Raw genomic sequence first — 26,232 nt, 5'->3', positions numbered from 1 at the left:
GTACAAGCTGGGGTTACCTCTGTACATCAACATTCTGATTTCTTCCCAGCACTCCCAACTCAGACCAAGCCCTGGCAGAGAGGCAAGGGTTTCCCAACCAGACAAAGACAATGGGAGACAAAACGTACGCAATTTATTTATTTCCAAAGTTACTGGAATGGATCACTGCTAAAGAATAACAGGTTTGGTTTGAATATTTAAATAAACAAATTATTAATTTATTATTTATATAGCACACACATATTCCACAGATCTTTACAGAGAATATTAGACAATTCACATCAGTCCCTTCCCCAGTGAAGCTTACAATCTATGGCGGTGATTCAGACCTGATCGCTGCTGTGCGTTTTCGCACAGCGGGTGATCAGCAATAGACTGCGCATGCTTATGCCCGCAATGTGCATGCGCATTGGCCAACAACGGGCATCGATAGGATGGTTTGAAAATTCCGATCACACAGGCGTTTGCAAGGTGATTAACAGGAAGAGGGCGTTCGTGGGTGGTAACTGACCGTTTACTGTGAGTGTCCGGAAAAAAGCAGGTGTGCCCAAGCGTTTTCAGGGAGGGTGTCTGATGTCAGCGCCAGCCCCGATCAGCCTGTTCTCATCGCACTGTAGGACCAAGTCCTAGGCTGCGCAGAGACTGCACACAATGGATTTTTGCAGCTCAGCGTAAACACGCGATCGCACACTTGCACGGCAAATTTACACTCACCCTTTGGGCGGCGACTATCTGAATGCAGGACAGCAAAGTTAGCAGCACAGCGATCAGGTCTGAATTACCACCTATATTCTCTACTACACACACACTCACTAACACTAGGGTTCATTTTTTATTTTTTTTGGGAGCCAATTAACCTACCAGTATATTTTTGGATTGTGGGAGGAAACCGGAGTACCCTGAGGAAACCCACACAAGCACGGGTAAATAGGGGCATTGTGGGAATCGAACCCATTACCTCAGTGCTGTGAGGCAGTAATGGTAATCATTACACCATCTGTGCTGTCAAATAATAAACACATAATAAATAACAATAACACTGGCTATTTACCGTATATACTCGAGTATAAGTCGATCCGAATATAAGCCGAGGCACCTAATTTTACCACAAAAACCTGGGAAAGCTTATTGACTCGAGTACAAGCCTAGGATGGAAAATGTAGCTCTAGCCGTACACAGCCCTCAGTGCCAGATATGCACTCATACTGCCAGATATGCCCCCACAGTGCCAGATATGCCCTCATACTGCCAGATATGCCCCCACAGTGCCAGATATGCCCTCATACTGCCAGATATGACCCCACAGTGCCAGATATGCCCCCCACAGTGCCAGATATGCCCCCACAGTGCCAGATATGCCCCCACAGTGCCTGATGTGCCAGGTATGCCCTCATGCTGCCAAATATGCCCCACAGTGCCAGATGTGCAAGATATGCCCTCATGCTGCCAAATATGCCCCACAGTGCCAGATGTGCAAGATATGCCCTCATGCTGCCAGATATGCCCTCATGCTGCTGCCAGATGTGCCCCTCATGCTGCTGCCAGATATGCCCCTCATGCTGCTGCCAGATATGCTCCTCATGCTGCTGCCAGATGTGCCCCTCATGCTGCTGCCAGATGTGCCCCTCATGCTGCTGCCAGATGTGCCCCTCATGCTGCTGCCAGATATGCCCCTCATGCTGCTGCCAGATATGCCCCTCATGCTGCTGCCAGATATGCCCTCATGCTGCTGCCAGATATGCCCTCATGCTGCCAGATATGCCCTCATGCTGCTGCCAGATATGCCTCTCATGCTGCTGCCAGATATGCCTCTCATGCTGCTGCCAGATGTGCCCTCATGCTGCTGCCAGATGTGCCCTCATGCTGCTGCCAGATATGCCCCTCATGCTGCTGCCAGATATGCTCCTCATGCTGCTGCCAGATATGCCCCTCATGCTGCTGCCAGATAAGCCCCTCATGCTGCTGCCAGATATGCCCCTCATAGTGCCAAATATGCTCCCCCAGTGCTGTTACTTACCCATCCGTCAATCCCGCGCTGTCTTCTGAAGGAGGGACACGGAGCGCCCAGCGCGCAGCTCTCCTGTGTCCCTCCTGCATCTCCGGCGGCCGCGGCGGGTCTATTAAAGGAAGTGCCGGTTCGTGATCAGAGGTCACGAACGGGTACTTCCTTTAATAGACCAGCCGCTGCCGCCGGAGATGCAGGAGGGACACAGGAGAGCCGCGCGCTGTGCGCTCCGTGTCCCTCCTTCACACTGCACTCCCTGTCACTGTGCACTGACTCGAGTATAAGCCGAGGTGGCTTTTTCAGCACAAAAAAAAGTGCTGAAAAAGTCGGCTTATACTCGAGTATATACGGTACTTTTCCTAAATTAAATATCACCCCACTGTCTATCATAGCTACTTGAAGAATATATAAAGATCAACCAAATTATTTAAATGGCTATAATTATTATTATTATCCTTTATTTATATGGCGCCACAAGGGATCTGCAGCGCCCAATTACAGAGTACATATGCACATAATCAAAACAGGAAAACATTGACTTACAGTTGAAGACAGTATAGGACAAGTATAGGGTAACTAAGCATAACTACATCAGTAGACAACACTGAGATAAGTATCAAGGTGGCCAAAAACTGTAGGATTTGGGCAGTTGAGGATTATTAAAGTAAGAAAAGGATAAGCACATGAGGGAAGAGGGCCCTACTCGTGAGAGCTTAGATTCTAAAGGGGAGGGGTAGACAGACAGGGGTGAAACACATGGGGTAGACCGAGCATTGGACAGAAGGTTAGGATGAAATTTGGCTGGGTTTGGTGAAGAAGTGTGTCTTAAGAGCCCGTTTGAAGTTCTGTAGAGAGGTGGAGAGTCTGAGGGGGAGAGGTAGAGAATTCCAGAGTAAGGGAGTAGCACGTGAAAAATCTTGGAGAGAGAAGTGGGAGGAAGTAATCAGAAGACAGGAGAGTCGGCGTGCATCAGCCGAGCGAAGAGGACGGGTGGGAGAGTAAAGGGAGATAAGGTCAGAGATGTAAATAGGAGAGGAGTGGGTGAGTGCTTTGTAAGTGAGTGTGAGAAGCTTGAATTGGATTATGAAAGGGATGGGAAGCCAGTGAAGGGCTTGTAGGAGAGGGGAGGTGGATGTAGTGCGTTTGGTGAGGAAGATGAACCGAGCTGCAGCACTGAGGATAGATTGGAGTGGATAGAGGTACTTGTCATTAAGGCCAGGAATAATTAGCTATTCTTATTATAAATGACTATTTCCATACTAAATTGGTAACTAGTAGGATGTCCCAGTAACCTGTCTTTTGGTAACTCTGGCTACAGGTTACTTTTTGTACACACGTTTGGGGCCCTTAAAGTGTATTCACAACTGAGGGTCAAATAAAGTTGCAGTGCTGACATCTAAAGTTGTAGTGATCCTATGTGGGGTATCCTATTAGCTGCGGTAAATTACTACAGCTAATGGATTCCTTGGGGGGTATCCAATTTGCCATGACCACCGGCACTTATCTGGATTTATGCCTTGCATGTCTCGGGCACGCAAAGCAAATTACGTGATAAGCAGCCCTTATATGACTAGTTTTTCAGCTATAACAAATGGGTCCAGAAATTTATCTCAGATCCCACGTGTTCTCATCTGAAAAAGGGTCATTTACCACACATAAAAACTGGCTATAATTGGATAGCCTGATAATACTATTGGGTTAAAAAGCCAATTTTTGCCATGCGGTAAATTAGCGGTGATAATAGAATACCACCCTATATCACATATAAACCTTGTGTGCAATAATGAGCTCCTCTAACCAATTCAGAGGACATAAATCAGGAAGCTAGGCACAGCAAACAATTGAATAGAACTCTCTGCTTGGCTTTTGTATGTGGTACCACAAGGCTGCAGCTTGCCTTCAGTTAATCTGTTTGTCTCTTCAACAAATCTCTCTCAAGCCCTCTTGTCCTGCTCCTTCCTGCTTGCCTCTGTATCGCTGTTGAAGCTCACTCTCTTTTCTCTAGTCACTCTTAAGCCGGGTACACACTGGAGTGATATTGGCCCGATATGTCATTTACAGGCCGAATAGGAATAACATATTGGGCATATCGCTCAGTGTGTATGTCCCATATGCAGGTGCTGCACTGTCAACCGAGCGAAAACACTAGCAACCTAGTTCTATGTAAATTAAGGCATACATCGTTCTAATGTGCATCTGATATGTCAGTCGGCTAGGGACACAGGATGTAGTGAGGTGACCGACGGTCGGGATCACGGGGGTCAGCATACCGCCGCCGGGATCCTGGCTGGCAGGGGGCCGAGGGATATTCACACTCGTGGGTGTCCACGACACCCATAGAGTGGGAATAAAACCAAAGCCCGCAGCATCGCGAGTGCAGCGAACAAGCAAGGAGCTTTGTTGCGCTCGCTCCCTCTTGGCATTGCTCAACGTATACCCAGCTTAATACTTCCATCTCTCTCAGCTGCTGTCTCTGCTCAATGGCGCTTCCTCAGCTCTCCTCCTCTGCATCTCGCAGGCTATTACATATTGCCCGTCATCTTAGAAGAACAGTCCTTACAAAACAAATTTCTGTAGCACTCATGGCTGCAGGAGCTACAATATCTATCTTTTCTACAGTATGTGTGGTCAGTGCTGTAACACTCTGCACCATACCCCGGTCCGAAGGGAAGAGAGGATTTTAATTACCTACCGCTAAATCCTTTTCTCGTAGTCCTTAGGGGATGCTGGGAAAGGTCCTTAGAATGATGGGGGTATAGATGGGTCCAAAGGAGCCGGTGCACTTTAAACCAAACTTTAGTTAGTGTGTGGTGTCTCCTCCCCCCTATGCCCCCTCCCACAAGTCAGTCTAGAAAAAACTGTGCCCAAAGGAGACGGAACATACTTTGGAAGGAGGAATAAACAACGCAAACAATAGGTAAGAACCTAACAAAACAAAACCCCAAAAAGCGGGATGTGCTAACATGACCAACACACACCATACAGAACAGTTTCGGTACCACAAACAGGTTTGAATAGTAACCCTTTGTTCGTGAATGAGAAGGAACTGGTACTATGACCTGGGCCTGTACCAATCTGTCTATTGCCAAACTTAACGTTATCTGCATGTCTGCAGAAGCCGGTAAGTTTGATTTGAAAAATTTTTGAGGAGGAAGAAACTCGAATTCCAGTCTGTATCCCTGGGACACGAAGCTTCTTACCCAGGCATCCCAGCAGTAAACTTCCCATATGTGGCTGAAGAACCGTAACCGGGCCACAACTGGTTCAGAAGCATGGCATCATGCTGAAGGCTTTGAGGAAGCGGAGGATCCACTCACTGACTTACGGTTCTAACCTCTGGTACCTCTTGCTGCATTAGAGGCACCTCTTGCTCTACTCCGAAATCTGGCAGTCCGAAAGGACTGCAGGGAAGGGCCTGGACATGCCCTTCTAGCCGGTGGAATCGCGGACGGTAAAAAGTTGGACTTATCCGCAGTACCTTGAGTACAACGTTGTTCACAGACATATTGCGCCGGCTGTGCAGCACAACCGATGGCCAATATATCTTCAGATATATTGCGCATCTGGCTGTGTGTACAGGTGGTCTGCCAACCATCCGTACACTTACTGCAGAGGCTAACATCAGAGCTGGGTGGACAAATTCAAATGCCCGCCTGGCTGTGTTGCAAGATCGACACATCAATCGGCTGATCGCTAAGTGTATATACTTACCTGGGTAGGCCGCTCTGATGGCGCGGGTCCACCATCAAGTCGTTACAGTGTATACCCAGTCTAGAACAGCAGTTTACAATTAGTAACACCGTGATATATTTCTTTGCCAAACACAGTAGCAGCCATGCATACAGGAACACTTGCAAAACAGACATGATAAATAAATAGGTTGTTACATTAGTGTGAAGTAGATACTTAATACCAATAAGATCATATGATAATGTATAGCCACCAACTGTGCTTATATTGGAACATGGGTAAATGATAGACTACGTGCTGGAAAAATGTATCTAACTGAAATCAATATAAACACTGGCTCTGTGCTTGCAAGCTCATCTTCCATGCAAAAGAGCAAGCTGAGAACTTAATAACAGGCACATTGAACTGTAAAGTAACAGTGGCACATCACTGTAAATCAAAAATGCCACGTAGCCAAGAGTTTCAGGATCAGAGTTAATCTTACTTGCTCATTATTTCCGGACCATTGATAACTGAAACATTAGCCCCAACTTCATTAGCGATTGCTCGTGCTATCAGTGTCTTGCCTGTCCCTGGGGGCCCGTAAAGTAGAACTCCGCGTGGAGGAGGAATTCCTGGAAGTTAAACAAAAAAAACAAACCTTTTACATCTACATTACACTTTTTAGTGAGGGTATTTTGACAAAAATGAAAAAGACACGTTATTAATGTCAGCTTATATGACCACTTCTTGGCTTATAAATTTACTAAATAAAGTCCAGCTAAAATAAGTAAAATATGTAAAGCAAAAAAAAAAGAAGAAGCAGATACAGGAGTGCAGTTGAGGACGTTTTACCACTGGCATGTAACTACTGCGCGTGATTACTGGCTATATGGTCTGTTAAAAAGCAAATCTTTTGCACTTGCTAGAGAACAGGTACAAATACACGCCCATAGAGGCGACTTAGAGTAGACCTGGCACATGCGTATGCTGCCGTCTTCAAGATGTATAGCTTTGTATATGAATGAAATATTTTACCCTGCCTTTTTTGTGCACGTCATTTATACGTTTTGGGCACACAACCCTGCATAAGCCCATGGGCCTGATTCAGAGAAGGATGCAAAGCAGTAGTGGCTAAAATTTTTGTTGCAGCTGCTACTGTGGAATTATGCTAATGTTGCAGGTGATGGTCTGTCCATTGAGACACCCACTGGCTACAACTCTAATCCACTGCGGTGTGCACAAAGGCGTACCACTGAGCGGACTTCGGCTACGACGCTGGACTTCTGGGTCACCCTATGGTTGCTCAGAATGTCAGTCGGATTTTGTCAGCCGCTGTCAGAGAACCTGCATCTTCTGACACGAGCACACCCCCTGACTCAAGCCACCTCTGTCACCACCCAGAAACGCCTATTGGCATTCCACTGAAAATGAAGAAGCCACTGAAATGAATGGCAAATTGACATGAATGGAGCTCCCCAGCATTGTTCATTTGCATTTTCCACATACTGTAAGCAGATAACAAAAAAACTCTCTATTGTTTGGTCAAAGAAAACAGTCCACTTGACTCCCCTTTGTACCAGCCAATTACATTGCAGCTAGAGTGGGAACCCACTTATGATTGACTGAGGGAGCTAAAGGGAGATCCAGACAATTCAAATCACTGTCATTCTGTGGTGGAGATCCTAACAGAGCAGTTTACATAGTCTATTATGTATTACAATTTAACAAGAACATTTTTCACTCTTTACAAGAAAAAAATAGAATGCAAGAGAAATGTTTTAATTTGAATAAAGAATATGGGGGGAATTAAATTAACCGCAGTCATTTACCGCAGACTAATTGATCCCCCAAGACTATACAATTACCCCCAAAGTGCAGGGACTGGCAGCTATTATCGTGGATTTTTTTTTTCAGGGCCTCAGCAGGCTCCAAAAAAAATCCCAGATAAATAGCTAATTTTCGCGACGCCAGCAGCGAAACACAGCATGAATTTATCACAGTTTCTGTGTGCTTTCGGCAGAAAATATATTTTTTTGGGGGGGGGCCAAAAGACAGGGGCTAATTTAATAGCTCAAAAAAAAAAATCGAAAAAAATGAAAGAAAATAACGCACCCCCAAAAATATCGGGGCTAATTACTCCCCCCCCATATATATATATATATAACAATTATGTCTATAAAATGTTATTGCTATTGTAGTATAACAGAAAGGGTATTATGGATGCCTATCAATCTTATTTCAATATTTCATACTGAAAAAACAAATACTGTACACATTTTTGCACCAGCAGTAAATTGTGTACATAATTTGGTAGGCAACAAGGTGTTAAAGTTGGGGTAAATATGTTGTTACATACACAACTCACATACATACCACACATGTATTTGTGCTGTATGCCCACAATTTGCACTTTCAAAATTGATCTTTATTGACTTCATGCTCCATGTGAACATATATTAATTTTGCTGAAGAGTATACCAACAGTTTGTGGCAACTTACCATAAGATTTAAACAGTTCAGGCTGCTTCAAAGGCAACTCTATGGTTTCCCTGATCTCCTTCAATTGAACGTTTAAGCCACCAATCATGTCATAAGTAACTTTGTTTTTGATCTCTTCTGTCTGGGAAGACAACTTTAAACTCCTGTATCTGATATGAGTTTGAGGAGAAATGTAATAAAATGTATCTGTGTTACTTCTGACTCCAGTTGTCCTGTGTGTAAATACTCCACCACTGTCATCTCCGGTACTGGCTAAGGCACAGACAGGACTCCGAGAAGTCTCTTGGCCTGTTTCTCCTGTGCTCTGCTCCTCTACAAGGGCCTCTATGTCAGAAGAAGGAAGGGAAGCTCTACTGCCATCAGGTTTGCAGGGAGTGCTTGTGACGGCTACGTCCTGTTGGTCCTCAATATCAAGTAGGCTGAGCTGTAAAGATAAGTTCATGCAACTGGCGTCCCTGCTGGACTTTTCCATTGGTGTCTCATGTGTGTTACTAAGCAATGGTTCCTGTACTACGCCATCAGGTCCTTTTATGCTGGTCACTTGCAGGTTGCAGGGTCGCCCATAGAAAGTTATGCTTAAAAAGTTCCCAGGTAAAACTATCTTCCCATCTAGAAATCAGAGAAGCAAGAATGAGCATATAGTGCTAAAGAAAGTCAACATGAGTGGAAAAAGAGAACTTAATTATCACTCTCAAATTATCTTCAGTAAATGGAAAATTTGATGTAAAATTAAAATAAATATATTGTTCCTGTATGAATGCACCATGTTATAATATATGTGTTTTTGACGCTGATCAAAATATAAAAAAAAAATTGGGGGGCCAGTCAATTATCGGTGAAAGACATAAAATACCAGAAAAACAGTTGGAATGCTGGCACCTTGCAGTCCCCAGAGACGTGCTGTTGGGTAGTCGCATTTCACTGGGGTGTGAGCAGTCAGACACCCCTGAGAGTACATGCACTGAGTATGTCAATTGTACTGTTACTATCTATCTCAGGTCCTTATACAATAAACATATGAAACATTCCCAATATGACAGGTAGCATATAATCCTCTATGTAAATGGAAACATACAGAAGAGACATGGACACTCCAACTACAGGGCTATTGTCTAATGGAGTGATAAATCTACAGTAGGCTGCGAACTGTCTTATGCTTCACTACTTCTTAGGACATATTGCTTCATTTGTTTTAACACAGACAATGAAGCTCCTCAGTAAAAGAGATAATTACACAGGTTGCTCAAATAGTAACTCCTTATCATAGTTTTCATTACAAACTGCAGAGGCTGGAGACATACATTTCATTACAGTGCTCAGGTCCTCTCCCATAATACGCTCTGTTTGGTTCACATATTAGTAATTACAAAAGGCAGGAAATTGAAAAATCTCTAATTTTTACAATCTTTGTTTTACTAAGCTGTCATTTGGGAATTTAACATATAGCAACATTTTATTTAATACCTTCTTACTTTCCTTTTATGTTATTGCAAAGAATTTAAAATGTATTGCATAAAACTAATTTAACAATAAGCCATCAACAAGTTAAGCACAGAAATGTACTGTATAATGTACCCAGCATCCCCAGGCCTGCATACCTGCCTGCCAAAATTTTTATATAAATTCCCAGGACATGTTCCTGCTGGGAAATGGGACCTTGGGGCACTACAATAACCATAATGTTCTGTTTACTTAACATGATTATTATATCATTTATTTCCGCTGCAATAAATATTAAATTACAAAGCCCAGGGACTAATTGTGATGTGAGAAATGAATCCAATGTACAAAAAAAAATTTTTTTTTACTGAAAATATCAGAAAACAGGAACATTTGCATGGACAAAAATATCCACAAACAAATGTTCAATATCTGGGACTAAACACTAGATATCACCAGCTAAAATTGTGTGTTTAGTCTAAATATGCAGTCATTATTTTTTAGCCCAAAACGTGTTCACAGAGGTTGACGAAAAAAATAGGTCTAGTAGAACCTGCGAGTTAACTAGTGGTTTAACTGGACTGTAACCGTGATAATGGAAATAATATATGATTTAATATGGGCCAGTTACCTACATCAGGCAGATTGAGCCAATATTCATATGAACTCAGTAGGAACCTTCACAACCACCACAGGCTGTGTCCACACAGCCTGATTTAGATGTGGACGCAAGACAGGTAACTTTGTATCTGGAACAAACCATTTTGCAATGCAAGGGGAGGAAATGCATTCATATTTTTTCTGTGCAGGGTAAATACTGCTTTCGCATGTAGCCCACAAATATTAGCTTAATTTTTACACTGAAATTTATGTTTCAGTTTGGTCACACCTCATCCAAATCTAACTCTCTCTGCACATGGTACATATGCCCAACCTACAGTGCAACATGGGTTTGACCACTTGCTTGCTTTTTTTATTTGCTTCCACCTTTGAATAACCCCCATAGTGTGACTGAACTTCACGTGCCATAGTTTCAGGGATTGATTAAAGGAGAGGCAACAGGGGCATTTGTCTCGGGGCCCCCACACACTGTCCCACCTAACTGGGCCCAGGCAGAGACACTATTAAAATCGGAGCATAGCACTTAGCTGTCTCTCCATTCGGCGGCCATGGTGTAACAGTCAGTAATGCAGCCCTATGCCCAGATTTATAAAGCCTTGGAGTGATAAATTACACAGTGATAAAGTACCAACCAATCAACTCCTAACTGTCATGTTACAGGCTGTGTTTGAAAAAAGAGTTAGGAGCTGATTGGTTGGTAATCTATCACCGTGCAATTTATCACTCTCCAAGGCTTGATAAATCTTGGCATTAGTCTGATGACGAGTGTTGGTGCGGTACACTGTATGTGAGTATTTTTAGTAGCTCCACTGCCTCAGCTCAGTCTCTAGCCTCTATTGTAAGAATAGAATATAGCGATCATTTTCCTATAAATGCAAAAAAAAATGTAATATACATCTTATTGAGGCTATGTGCACATGCACTAATTAATCCTAGTTTAAGATGTAAAATCATAATTAATATTGAATAAGTCCTTCTTCCTAAGGGGTTATTAGCTTACATTTTTTTAACAACATCGCCACTACATCACTTTTATTGATAGGGGCCTCCACAAGTTTGTTGCCCAGGGGCCCACACAGACCTTAATTCAGCCCAGCATAGTTCATATCTCCAAACATCTCAAATAGGAAAAGAGGAGCCTTTAACATTTGATACTGTATATAATGCACACATCAGCCACAACATTAAACTCCTGACAGGTAAAGTGAATAATATTGATTATCTCGATACTATGGTACCTGTCAAGGGGTGGGATATATTAGGAAGCAAGTGAACACTCAGTCCTGGAAGCTGATGTGTTGGAAGAGGGAAAAAGAGGCAAGCGTAACAATCTGAGTAACTCTGACAAGGACCATATTGTGGTGGCTAGATGACTGGGTCAGAGCATCTCCAAATTGCCAGGTCTTGCAGTGGTTAGTACTTACCAAAATGTGGTCCAAGGAAGGACAAATGGTGAATCAGCAACAGGATCATGGGCGGCCACTGATGCACGTGGGGAGGACACCTTCAGAGGTCTTGTTTAGTATAAGCCTTAACCCAATATTATGTGGTGGATATTATATACAATTTCCCATTCAGATATGCAAAATTTTTGAAAGACTATAAAAGTGTTTATCCATTCAAGCATATATGTCAGATCCAAATCAGGGACAGTGGAAGAATTCAAGAACAGAGGGATTTGGAGCGAGATGGGTGGTATGCTGAAGTTATCAAGAAGAACCCACCATGTTCCCTACTTCCTTGCAACATATGAGGGACTTTCACTTCTAACCACTCAGTCTACAGAAAGTGCAACTATGGAGGATATCCAATTACCCACGATACACAGCAGGTTATGATATCGCCCGGGGCTATCCTATTAGCCCAGATAAGCCGGCATGTCACTTGTCTCAGCACCAGTGGTTCCCCAGCAGCTCCGGTTCCTGCTACCCTGTCGTATGCGGCTACCCAGCAGCTCCAGCTCCCGTGTCACCTGACCCTTGCCTGGCCAGTGCATCCGAGGAGGAGGAAGAGGGTGTATGATACTGTGGGTCATGGGGTTGAATTCCCTCTGTGAAGTTCCCGCTGCTGCTGCGGCAGGCATGGGAACTGACTGGAGGGGTTGCAGAGGCTTATCAGGATTTTGTTTCACCTGCCTCAGGCAGGCGAAACAAAATTCCTGATAAGCGCCTACTTTTCGGGTCCTATATTCTTTTTTTACGGAAGATCTAATTGGATACCCCATATAAAATATTGGTGAAGCATCGGGAAAATCGCACGTAATAGGATACTGCCCTGAGTGTGTTACATGGAAAATAACCAAAAAACAAAAGCTCTTACCTATAAGCCTCAGCAGAAAAGATGACAGTTCTTTAATATTGACAGTGTCAGCATCCTTCTCCCTGGGATGATGAATGGAAACAAGGCGACATGGTGAATAAAGGCCCCTGACATGTAATGTGCACTGGCGCGGTGTCTCACAGATGTTACTACTTAAAGTTTTATCAGTTTTTGTAGTAACGTGCTTAACCCAATTTTGTATGCTATATGTACTTGTCCGGGAGGGAAACAAATACTGAGGAGCCCTCTTACAGGGAACTCGTGTTTCAGCAGAACAAATAATACCATATAAAGGAATTCATTCAGACCAGACCTATCCCCCACTCGGCATCTGGAGCCGGGTAATGACACTGCACGAACAGGGGTATGGACGCAGGTGTTACCCTACATTATCACCTGGGGAATGATCCATTCTTTACAAGAAAAATCTCAGTGTAGTAATGTGCAAGATAAAAAAAATTATATTTACAGTAATGGGTTTTCTGTGTGTGACATTATAGAACAAATACTTTCAAATGACAAATAACTAAGATGAGTACAGCAATAATTGTCCCAAGTTTTATGCTTGGTAGCTGGTATTATTTCAGTTATAATGGCAGCTTCATTACAGGTTTGCCATCGAGTGCCCCTGGTTTATTGATTCTTACACTTGATATTTTACTTTAGCAGAACAAACAAACAGTTTCACAAAAATGTATAAAAACCTCTCATAATGGAGAAATAATGTTTTTTTGTGTCGGTAGTAATAATAACAATTTTATTTATACACTGCAGCACTTTTCTCCAGCAGAACGCAAAGTTACTTTACAGACATCAAAAAACATAGGGGCCTTATTCAGTTTTGTTAGCAAACCAAAAAAGCACACCAATGGGCAAAAGCATGTTACACTGCAGGTGGGGCTGATGTAACACGTGCAGAGAGAGTTAGATTTGGTTGGGGTGTGTTCAAACTGAATCTAAATTGCAGTGTAAAAATAAAGCAGCCAGTATTTACCCTGCACAGAAACAATATAACCCACCCAAATCTAACTCTCTCTGCACATGTTACATCTGCCCCCCTGTAGTGCACATGGTTTTGGCCGTTACTGTGCTTTTTTGGTTTGCTAACAAACCTGAATAAGGCCCCTAGTACATATGCCCCTATTAACATGCATCATAATGCGATGTGATCGCATCTGGCCGATCTGGCCCAGTGCGCACGTGGTGACCATTCTGCGTGTGCGCAGGCCAGCCAATTTGATCGCATTGATGCTAACGTCTCTGCCGGATTGACGGGCAGTGGCATTCGTGGGGCGGCAATGTGGCGTGTGAGGGCAGGACGTCTAAAGCGGGGATAGGTCTGCACCGTTTTTGGGGCGGCTATGTGGCGTCGCACATGGCCACTGCGATGAAAAACATGACAGCAGTGCTCCTGCCTTCGCTGCTAGGCTGCGCAGGTAGGGGGCTACCCTTGTTTTGCGAGGGTCAGCGATGCGATCGCAATTCAACTGCACTACGCAGGATTACCGTGGGTGGAATAGGTCACGCCTAGAAGAGATGACACATAACCATCAGAACCATGTATATTTCATCCCATTCATTAGCCTACCAGGCAAGGCAGCCATGTTATGTGCACTACAAACGTTACACTGTGTCAGATAAGTAAAGTAATAATAGAGATAAATAAAGTGAAATAAAGCTGGGTCATAAATAGGTTTATTTAAGAACATAAACTGCAGATGTGGCTGCAAGCAACAGCGACCATTTTTGTTTGATATTTTATTTGTAGGAAAGAAATAGCTGATGTGAGCTATGGAATGGTCCCGGTATGAATGGTCGACCATGTTATGGTCGACAGTCATTAGGTCGACCACTATTGGTCGACATTGGCATGGTCGACATGGACAAAAGGTCGCCACGGGGTTTTTTTTTGTTTTTTTTTACTTTTTTGGTGTAATTTTTTCCGTAAAGTGACGGGGAACCCCAATTAGTGCACGGGGAACCCCAGTTAGTGCACCGCTTCGCTCGCCATGCTTCGGGCAAGGTTTCCCAATCGTAGTCCACGTGGATCGTAAAGTATGGAAAAGTTCCACAAAATAATTTTTTTAATTAAAAAACTCATGTCGACCTTTTCATGTGTCGACCTTTCATGTGTCGACCTTTCATGTGTCGACCATGTCAATGTCGACCAATAGTGGTCAACCTAATGACTGTCGACCATAACATGGTCGACCATCCGAACGGATACCCTATGGAATATGCTATGCTATTATTATACTCAGATATATAATCTCCTCAAACAGCCTGGTCTACAACTGCAGCAAAACACCCAAACCATCTGAATAAATAAAATGTTGATTTTAAGGTACAACTGACTAGGGGGATCATTTAGACCTGATCGCTGCTGGGCGTTTTCGCACAGCGGGCGATCAGGTCCTAACTGCGCATGGGTATGCACCGCAATGCTCATGCGCGTCGGACAACAACTGGCAGGTCAGCGAAGGGATTGTGCAAAAAATCCAATCGCACGGGCGTTCGCAAGGTGATTGACAGGATGAGGCCGTTTGTGGGTGGTAACTTCGCGTTTACAGGGAGTGTCTGGAAAACCCCAGGCGTTCCCAAGCGTTTTCAGGGAGGATGTGTGACGACAACTCCAGCCTGATTCTATCGCACTGGAGGAGTAAGTCCTGGGCTGCGAACAGACTGCACAAAGTGAATTTTAGCAGCTCGGTGTACACATAAGAATGCACACTTGCACAGCAAACATACACTCCCCCTGGAGGCGGCGACTATCTGAATGCAGGACAGCAAAAATAAGAATTTACTTACCGATAATTCTATTTCTCGGAGTCCGTAGTGGATGCTGGGGTTCCTGAAAGGACCATGGGGAATAGCGGCTCCGCAGGAGACAGGGCACAAAAGTAAAGCTTTTACAGGTCAGGTGGTGTGTACTGGCTCCTCCCCCTATGACCCTCCTCCAGACTCCAGTTAGGTACTGTGCCCGGACGAGCGTACACAATAAGGGAGGATTTTGAATCCCGGGTAAGACTCATACCAGCCACACCAATCACACCGTACAACTTGTGATCTAAACCCAGTTAACAGTATGATAACAGAGGAGCCTCTGAAAGATGGCTTCCTAAACAATAACCCGAATTAGTTAACAATAACTATGTACAAGTATTGCAGATAATCCGCACTTGGGATGGGCGCCCAGCATCCACTACGGACTCCGAGAAATAGAATTATCGGTAAGTAAATTCTTATTTTCTCTATCGTCCTAAGTGGATGCTGGGGTTCCTGAAAGGACCATGGGGATTATACCAAAGCTCCCAAACGGGCGGGAGAGTGCGGATGACTCTGCAGCACCGAATGAGAGAACTCCAGGTCCTCCTTTGCCAGGGTATCAAATTTGTAAAAATTTACAAACGTGTTCTCCCCTGACCACGTAGCTGCTCGGCAGAGTTGTAATGCCGAGACCCCTCGGGCAGCCGCCCAAGATGAGCCCACCTTCCTTGCGGAATGGGCCTGAACAGATTTAGACTGTGGCCGGCCTGCCACAGAATGTACAAGTTGAATTTTGTTACAAAACCAACGAGCAATCGACTGCTTAGAAGCAGGTGCACCCAACTTGTTGGGTGCATACAGTATAAACAGCGAGTCAGATTTTCTGACTCCAGCCGTCCTTTAAAGGTATATTTTTTAAGGCTCTGACAACGTCCAACAACTTGGAGTCCTTCAAGTCGTCTGTAGCCGCAGGCACTACAATAGGCTGGTTCAGGTGAAACGCTGATACCACCTTAGGGAGAAAATGCGGACGCGTCCGCAGCTCTGCCCTATGTCGAATGGAAAATTAAATAAGGGCTTTTATAAGACAAAGCCGCCAGTTCAGATACTCTCCCGGCCGAAGCCAGGGCCAGTAACATAGTCACTTTCCATGTGAGATATTTCAAATCCACATTCTTTAGTGGTTCAAACCAATTGGATTTGAGGAAATCTAAAACTACATTTAGATCCCACGGTGCCACCTTAGGCACCACAGGAGGCTGTATATGCAGTACTCCTTTGATAAAATCTGGACCTCAGGGACTGAGGCCAATTTTTTGTGGAAGAATATTGATAGGGCCGAAATTTGAACCTTAATAGATCCCAATTTGAGACCCATAGACAATCCTGATTGCAGGAAATGTAGGAAAACGACCCAGTTGAAATTCCTCCATCGGAGCACTCCGCTGCTCGCACCACGCAACATATTTTCGCCAAATACGGCGATAATGCTTCGCGGTGACTTCCTTCCTTGCCTTTATCAAGGTAGGAATGACTTCTTCTGGAATGCCTTTTCCTTTTAGGATCTGGCATTCAACGCCATGCCGTCAAACACAGCCGCGGTAAGTCTTGAAAAAGACAAGGACCCTGCTGAAGCAGGTCCCTTCTCAGAAGTAGAGGCCACGGATCGTCCGTGACCATCTCTTGAAGTTCCGGGTACCAAGTCCTTCTTGGCCAATCCGGAGCCACTAGTCTTACTCCTCTTTGCCGTATAATCCTCAATACCTTTGGTATGAGAGGCAGAGGAGGAAACACATATACCGACTGGTACACCCAAGGTGTTACCAGCTCGTCCACAGCTATTGCCTGCGGATCTCTTGACCTGGCGCAATACCTGTCCAGTGTTTTGTTGAGGCGAGACGCCATCATGTCCACCATTGGTTTTACCCAACGGTTTAATAGCATGTGGAAAACTTCTGGATGAAGTCCCCACTCTCCCGGGTGAAGGTCGTGTCTGCTGAGGAAGTCTGCTTCCCAGTTGTCCACGCCCGGGATGAATACTGCTGACAGTGCTATCACGTGATTCTCCGCCCAGCGAAGGATCCTGGCAGCTTCTGCCATTTCCCTCCTGCTTCTTGTGCCGCCCTGTCTGTTTACATGGGCGACTGCCGTGATGTTGTCCGACTGGATCAACACCGGTCTTCCTTGAAGCAGAGGTTCCGCCTGGCTTAGAGCATTGTAGATTGCTCTTAGTTCCAGAATGCTTATGTGAAGAGACTTTTTCAGGCTCGACCACACTCCCTGGAAATTTCTTCCCTGTGTGACTGCTCCCCAGCCTCTCAGGCTGGCATCCGTGGTCACCAGGATCCAATCCTGTATGCCGAATCTGCGGCCCTCCAATAGATGAGCCTCCTGCAACCACCACAGAAGGGATACCCTTGTCCTCGGCGACAGGGTTATCCGCAGGTGCATCTGAAGATGCGACCCTGACCATTTGTCCAACAGATCCCTTTGCATGGAATCTGCCGAAAGGGATTGCTTCGTAAGAAGCTACCATTTTTTCCCAGGACTCTTGTGCATTGATGTACAGACACCTTTCCTGGTTTTAGGAGGTTCCTGACCAGGTCAGATAACTCCTTGGCTTTTTCTTCGGGAAGAAAAACCTTTTTCTGAACTGTGTCCAGAATCATCCCCAGGAACAGCAGACGAGTTGTCGGCATTAATTGGGATTTTGGAATATTCAGAATCCATCCGTGCTGCTTTAGCACCTCTTGAGATAGTGCTAAACCCATCTCTAGCTGTTCTCTGGACCTTGCCCTTATTAGGAGATCGTCCAAGTATGGGATAATTAATACGCCTTTTCTTCGAAGAAGAAATATTATCTCGGCCATTACCTTTGTAAAGACCCGAGGTGCCGTGGACAAACCAAACGGCAGCGTCTGAAACTGATAGTGACAGTTTTGTACAACGAACCTGAGGTACCCCTGGTGTGAGGGGTAATTGGAACGTGGAGATACGCATCCTTGATGTCCAAGGATACCATAAAGTCCCCTTCTTCCAGGTTCGCTATCACTGCTCTGAGAGACTCCATCTTGAACTTGAACTTCTTTATGTATAGGTTCAAGGACTTCAGATTTAGAATAGGCCTTACCGAGCCATCCGGCTTCGGTACCACAAATAGAGTGGAATAATACCCCTTCCCTTGTTGTAGAAGAGGTACCTTGACTATCACCTGCTGAGAATACAGCTTGTGAATGGCTTCCAAAACCGTCTCCCTTTCTGAGGGGGACGTTGGTAAAGCAGACTTCAGGAAACGGCGAGGTGGCTCTGTCTCTAATTTCAACCTGTACCCCTGAGATATTATCTGCAGGATCCAGGGATTTACCTGCGAGTGAGCCCACTGCGCGCTGTAATTTTTGAGACGACCGCCTACCGCCCCCGAGTCCGCTTGCGAAGCCCCAGCGTCATGCTGAGGCTTTTGTAGAAGCCGGGGAGGGCTTCTGTTCCTGGGAAGGAGCTGCCTGTTGCTGTCTCTTCCCTCGTCCTCTGCCTCGTGGCAGATATGAATAGCCCTTTGCTCTCTTATTTTTAAAGGAACGAAAGGGCTGCGGTTGAAAGGTCGGTGCCTTTTTCTGTTGGGGAGTGACTTGAGGTAGAAAGGTGGATTTCCCGGCCGTAGCCGTGGCCACCAAATCCGATAGACCGACCTCAAATAACTCCTCTACGCATCGCCTGTCCACTGTCGTGTCCATAAAGCTCTTCTGGCCGAAATGGACATAGCACTTACCCGTGATGCCAGTGTGCAGATATCTCTCTGTGCATCACGCATATAAAGAAATGCATCCTTTATTTGTTCTAACGACAGTAAAATATTGTCCCTGTCCAGGGTATCAATATTTTCGATCAGGGACTCTGACCAAACTACCCCAGCACTGCACATCCAGGCAGTCGCAATAGCTGGTCGTAGTATAACACCTGCATGTGTGTATATACCTTTTTGGATATTTTCCATCCTCCTATCTGATGGATCTTTAAGTGCGTCCGTCTCAGGAGAGGGTAACGCCACTTGTTTTGATAAGCGTGTTAGCGCTTTGTCCACCCTAGGAGGTGTTTCCCAGCGCTCCCTAACCTCTGGCGGGAAAGGGTATAAAGCCAATAACTTCTTTGAAATTAGCAGTTTTTTATCGGGGCACCCCACGCTTCATCACACACGTCATTTAATTCTTCTGATTCGGTAAAAACTACTGGTAGTTTTTTCACACCCCACATAATACCCTGTTTAGTGGTACCTGTAGTATCAGCTAAATGTAACATCTCCTTTATTGCCAAAATCATATAACGTGTGGCCCTACTGGAAAATACGGTTGATTCGTCACCTTCACCACCGGAATCAGTGCCTGTGTCTGGGTCTGTGTCGACCGACTGAGGCAAGGGACGTTTTACAGCCCCTGACGGTGTTTGAGGCGCCTGGACAGACACTAATTGAGTGTCCGGCCGCCTCATGTCGGCAAACGACTGCTTAAGCGAGTTGACGCTATCCCGTAATTCCACAAATAAAGGCATCCATTCTGGTGTCGACCCCCTAGGAGGTGACATCCTCATATTTGGCAATTGCTCCGCCTCCACACCAATAACGTCCTCATACATGTCGACACACACGTACCGACACACAGCAGACACACAGGGAATGCTCTATACGAAGACAGGACCCACTAGCCCTTTGGGGAGACAGAGGGAGATTCTGCCAGCACACACCAAAAAGCGCTATATATGACAGGGATAGCCTTATGATTAAGTGCTCCCTTATAGCTGCTTTAATATTAATATATTGCCATTTATTCTGCCCCCCCTCTCTGTTATACCCTGTTTCTGTAGTGCAGTGCAGGGGAGAGACCTGGGAGCCTTCCTGACCAGCGGAGCTGTGACAGAAAATGGCGCCGTGTGCTGAGGAGATAGGCCCCGCCCCTTTTTCGGCGGGCTCGTCTCCCGCTATTTAGTACATTTAGGCAGGGGTAAATATCTCCATATAGCCTCTGGGGCTATATGTGAGGTATTTTTAGCCTTTTTAAAGGTTTTCATTTGCCTCCCAGGGCGCCCCCCCCCAGCGCCCTGCACCCTCAGTGACTGCCGTGTGAAGTGTGCTGAGAGGAAAATGGCGCACAGCTGCAGTGCTGTGCGCTACCTTAAGAAGACTGCAGGAGTCTTCAGCCGCCGATTCTGGACCTCTTCTTGCTTCAGCATCTGTGAGGGGGCCGGCGGCGTGGCTCCGGTGACCATCCAGGCTGTACCTGTGATCGTCCCTCTGGAGCTTCATGTCCAGTAGCCAAGAAGCCAATCCATCCTGCACGCAGGTGAGTTCACTTCTTCTCCCCTCTGTCCCTCGTTGCAGTGATCCTGTTGCCAGCAGGAATCACTGTAAAATAAAAAACCTAAGCTAAACTCTCTAAGCAGCTCTTTATGAGAGCCACCTAGAATTGCACCCTTCTCGGCCGGGCACAAAAATCTAACTGGAGTCTGGAGGAGGGTCATAGGGGGAGGAGCCAGTACACACCACCTGACCTGTAAAAGCTTTACTTTTGTGCCCTGTCTCCTGCGGAGCCGCTATTCCCCATGGTCCTTTCAGGAACCCCAGCATCCACTTAGGACGATAGAGAAATTAGCAACCCAGCCATCAGGTCTGAATGACCCCCTAGGGCAGTGATGGGGAACCTTTGGCACTTCAGCTGTTGTTGAACTACACATCCCAGCATGCCCTGCTACAGTTTTAGCATGAACAAATACCAAAACTGTAGCAGGGCATGCTGGGATGTGTAGTTCAACAACTGCTGGAGTGTCAAAGGTTCCCCATCACTGCCCTAGGGCCTGAGTACATTTTTCTCATCGTTCTACAGTCATGTATAAGGTATTTTGATTTTGGTAAAGGAAAGCAATCTGTAACCATTGAGATCATTAGAAAACAGCAGCACTGATTATTTAAAAAGATGAATATGTTGATCTTGTGGGAGGCAGGGACTATTTTCTACATCTATATACTATCGTGTCACGCTTCTAGCTTCTGAAAGACCTGCTATGTGGTGATATAAAAGATTAGAGATCACCTACCTACAAAGTAATGAACTGGAAGACTAAACATGAGAATGTATTCAGATGAAACATGCCTATCACCTACTCACACACTGGAGGAATTATGTTCGAAAATGCAGTTTACAAAATCACCAAAATCTAGGCTGCTAGTGTATCAATATAACAACAGGAAACCTGTTACATTTCCCCCTTATACTCAATTAACAAACTGGCAAAAACAGGATGTTACAGCCTTGAAAGTAAATATATTTTACACAAAATAATTGTGTAATATATATAAAAAAAAAGTCTATTTTATATCACATTAAAAAAAGAGTATTGAACAAATTGTAAGCACGTTGATATTTGCAGAGCGACTAATAAAATAAGCAATGTAAAAGTAGAACATACTGCAATTATTCCACTAGATGGTGCTATAGGCCTGCAAAAATTCTTCCAAAATACATTGAAAATTAGAATAGCAAGATTATTTATACCTCGCCTTGTCCTTCTTTCTGTAACTCCATAGACAAATAAGTAAAAGAAAAAAAATAAAATTTTACTCACCGGTAAATCTATTTCTCGTAGTCCGTAGTGGATGCTGGGGACTCCGTAAAGACCATGGGGAATAGACGGGCTCCGCAGGAGACATGGGCACTTCAAGAAAGAATTTGTATTCTGGTGTGCTCTGGCTCCTCCCTCTATGTCCCTCCTCCAGACCTCAGTTAAAGAAACTGTGCCCGGAAGAGCTGACCGTACAAGGAAAGGATTTTGGGAATCCAGGGTAAGACTCATACCAGCCACACCAATCACACCGTATAACTTGTGATAACTTTACCCAGTTAACAGTATGAACAATAACAGAGCATCAGATAAACCCTGATGCAACTATAACATAACCCTTATTTAAGCAATAACTATATACAAGTATTGCAGAAGAAGTCCGCACTTGGGACGGGCGCCCAGCATCCACTACGGACTACGAGAAATAGATTTACCGGTAAGTAAAATCTTATCTTCTCTAACGTCCTAGTGGATGCGGGGGACTCCGTAAGGACCATGGTGATTATACCAAAGCTCCCAAACGGGCGGGAGAGTGCGGATGACTCTGCAGCACCGATTGAGCAAACGATAGCTCCTCCTCAGCCAGGGTATCAAACTTGTAGAACCTTGCAAACGTGTTTGAACCTGACCAAGTAGCAGCTCGGCATAGTTGTAATGCCGAGACCCCTCGGGCAGCCGCCCAAGAAGAGCCCACCTTCCTAGTGGAATGGGCTTTCACTGATTTTGGCTGCGGCAATCCAGCCACAGAATGAGCCTGCTGGATCGTGTTACAGATCCAGCGAGCAATAGTCTGCTTTGAAGCAGGAGCACCAAGCTTGTTAGATGCATACAGGACAAACAGTGACTCCGTTTTCCTGACTCTAGCCGTTCTGGCTACATACATTTTCAAAGCCCTGACTACATCTAGTAACTCGGAATCCTCCAAATCACGAGTAGCCACAGGCACCACAATAGGTTGGTTCATATGAAAGGATGAGACCACTTTTGGCAGAAATTGTGGACGTGTCCTTAATTCCGCTCTATCCATATGGAAAACCAGATATGGGCTTTTATGAGACAAAGGCGCTAATTCTGACACGCGCTTAGCTGAAGCCAAGGCTAATAGCATGACCACCTTCCACGTGAAATATTTAAACTCCACTGTTTTAAGTGGTTCAAACCAGTGCGATTTCAGGAAACTTAACACCACGTTAAGATCCCAAGGTGCCACTGGAGGCACAAAAGGAGGCTGAATATGCAGCACTCCCTTCACAAACATCTGAACTTCTGGCAGAGAAGCCAACTCCTTTTGAAAGAAAATGGAAAGGGCCGAAATCTGGACCTTAATTGAGCCTAACTTCAGGCCCAAATCAACTCCCGACTGAAGGAAGTGAAGGAACCGGCCCAGCTGAAACTCCTCCGTAGGAGCATTGCTGGCCTCACACCAAGAAACATATTTTCGCCATATCCGGTGATAATGTTTAACTGTCACGTCCTTCCTAGCCTTTATCAGCGTAGGAATGACCTCCTCCGGAATACCCTTTTCTGCTAGGATCCGGCGTTCAACCGCCATGCCGTCAACGCAGCCGCGGTAAGTCTTGGAAGAGACAGGGTCCCTGTTGCAACAGGTCCTGTCTTAGAGGAAGAGGCCACGGATCTTCTGTGAGCAATTCTTGCAGATCTGGATACCAAGTCCTTCTTGGCCAATCTGGAACAATGAGAATTGTTCTTACTCCTCTTTTTCTTATTATCCTCAGTACCTTGGGTATGAGAGGAAGAGGAGGAAATACATAGACCGACTGGAACACCCATGGTGTCACCAAGGCGTCTACAGCTACCGCCTGAGGGTCCCTTGACCTGGCGCAATAGCTCTGTAGCTTTTTGTTGAGGCGTGACGCCATCATGTCTATCTGTGGCAGTTCCCACCGACTTGTAATCTGTGTGAAGACTTCTTGATGAAGTCCCCACTCTCCCGGGTGTAGGTCGTGTCTGCTGAGGAAGTCTGCTTCCCAGTTGTCCACTCCCGGGATGAACGCTGCTGACAGTGCGCTTACGTGAGTCTCCGCCCAGCGAAGAATCCTGGTGGCTTCCGCCATCGCCACTCTGCTCCTTGTGCCGCCTTGGCGGTTTACATGAGCCACTGCGGTTATGTTGTCTGACTGAATCAGAACCGGTTGGTCGCGAAGCAGGGTCTCTGCTTGACGTAGGGCGTTGTATATGGCCCTTAGTTCCAGGATGTTGATGTGAAGGCAAGTCTCCTGACTTGACCACAGGCCTTGGAAATTTCTTCCCTGTGTGACTGCCCCCCCACACCCGGAGGCTTGCATCCGTGGTCACCAGGACCCAAGTCCTGAATGCCGAATCTGCGGCCCTCTAGAAGGTGAGCACTCTGCAGCCACCACAGGAGAGACACCCTGGCCCTGGGGGATAGGGTGATTAACCGATGCATCTGAAGATGTGACCCGGACCATTTGTCCAGGAGATCCCATTGAAAGGTCCTCGCATGGAACCGGCCGAATGGAATGGCCTCGTATGATGCCACCATCTTTCCCAGGACTCGTGTGCAGTGATGCACCGACACCTTTTTTGGTTTTAACAGGTCTCTGATCAGTGTCATGAGTTCCTGAGCCTTCGCCCTCGGGAGATAAACCTTCCTCTGGTCTGTGTCCAGAATCATGCCCAGGAAAGGGAGACGAGTCGTAGGAATTAACTGCGACTTTGGGATATTTAGAATCCAGCCGTGCTGTCCTAACACCTCCAGAGAGCGTGCTACGCTGATCAGTAACTGCTCTCTTTACCTCGCTTTTATGAGGAGATCGTCCAAGTATGGGATAATTGTGACCCCTTGCTTCCGCAGGAGCACCATCATTTCTGCCATTACCTTGGTAAATATTCTCGGTGCCGTGGAGAGACCAAACGGCAACGTCTGAAATTGGTAATGACAATCCTGTACCACAAATCTGAGGTACGCCTGATGAGGCGGATAAATGGGGACATGAAGGTATGCATCCTTTATGTCCAGAGACACCATAAAATCCCCCTCTTCCAGGCATGCAATGACCGCTCTGAGCGATTCCATCTTGAACTTGAACCTTTTCAGGTATATGTTCAGGGATTTTAAATTCAATATGGGTCTGACCGAACCGTCTGGTTTCGGTACTACAAACATGGTCGAATAATAACCCTTCCCTTGTTGAAGGAGGGAAACTTTGACCACCACCTGTTGAAGATACAATTTGTGAATTGCCGCTAACACTATTTCCCTCTCTAAAGGGGAAGCTGGCAGGGCCGATTTGAGGTAACGGTGAGGGGGCATCTCTTCAAATTCCAGCTTGTATCCCTGAGACACAATTTCTATTGCCCAGGGATCCAACTGGGAGTGAACCCACTTGTGGCTGAAGTTTCGGAGACGCGCCCCCACCGGGCCTAGCTCCGCCTGTGGAGCCCCAGCGTCATGCGGTGGATTTAGTGGAAGCCGGGGAGGACTTCTGTTCTTGGGAACTAGCTGCGTTGTGCAGTTTTCTTCCTCTGCCCCTGCCCCTGGCAAGAAAGGACGCACCTCGGACTTTCTTGCCTCTTTGTGATCGAAAGGACTGCATTTGGTAATACGGTGCTTTCTTAGGCTGTGAGGAAACATATGGCAAAAAATTTGACTTTCCAGCAGTAGCTGTGGAGACCAGGTCCGAGAGACCGTCCCCAAACAATTCCTCACCCTTGTAGGGTAAAACCTCCATGTGCCTTTTTGAGTCGGCATCACCTGTCCATTGCAGAGTCCACAAGACCCTTCTGGCAGAAATCGACATTGCATTTATTCTAGAGCCCAGTAGGCTAATGTCTCTTTGAGCATCTCTCATATATAGGACAGCGTCTTTTATATGCCCCAGGGTCATTAATATAGTATCCTTGTCTAAGGTATCCAGTTCCTCAGACAAGGTGTCAGTCCATGCTGCTACAGCACTACATACCCAGGCCGATGCTATCGCTGGCCTGAGTAAGGTACCTGAATGTGTATAAATGGACTTCAGGGTAACCTCCTGCTTTCTACCCGCAGCATCTTTGAGGGTGGCCGTATCCTGTGACGGTAGGGCTACCCTCTTGGATAAGCATGTTAAAGCTTTGTCCACCCTAGGGACGGATTCCCAGCGTAACCTGTCTGTTGGCGGGAAAGGATACGCCACAAGCATCCGTTTGGAAATCTGCAGTTTTTTATCTGGAGATTCCCAAGCCTTTTCACATAACTCATTTAGCTCATGTGAAGGGGGAAAGGTCACCACTTGCCTTTTTTCCCCATACATATGAACCCTCTTGTCAGGGACTGGGGTTTC

General features: G+C 45.7%; 1 protein-coding gene across 5 annotated transcripts in view; it reads right to left on the bottom strand.

The window, feature by feature from the left end:
• AFG2A (AFG2 AAA ATPase homolog A) overlaps positions 1-26,232 on the bottom strand; it is a 963,796-nt gene that overhangs the window by 869,917 nt on the left and 67,647 nt on the right. For all 5 annotated transcript variants that reach the window (XM_063920291.1, XM_063920292.1, XM_063920294.1 and 2 more), the window contains exons 4-6: positions 12,557-12,618; positions 8,177-8,785; positions 6,180-6,309 (exon numbers count right to left, since the gene is read on the bottom strand). In XM_063920291.1, the coding sequence (XP_063776361.1) occupies positions 6,180-6,309; positions 8,177-8,785; positions 12,557-12,618 (801 nt within the window). The remainder of the gene's footprint in view (positions 1-6,179; positions 6,310-8,176; positions 8,786-12,556; positions 12,619-26,232) is intronic.

This window comes from Pseudophryne corroboree, chromosome 1 (genome assembly GCF_028390025.1).
Source record: "Pseudophryne corroboree isolate aPseCor3 chromosome 1, aPseCor3.hap2, whole genome shotgun sequence".
Taxonomy (NCBI): Eukaryota; Metazoa; Chordata; class Amphibia; order Anura; family Myobatrachidae; genus Pseudophryne; species Pseudophryne corroboree.
This window is presented reverse-complemented; position numbering and strand designations above follow the sequence as displayed.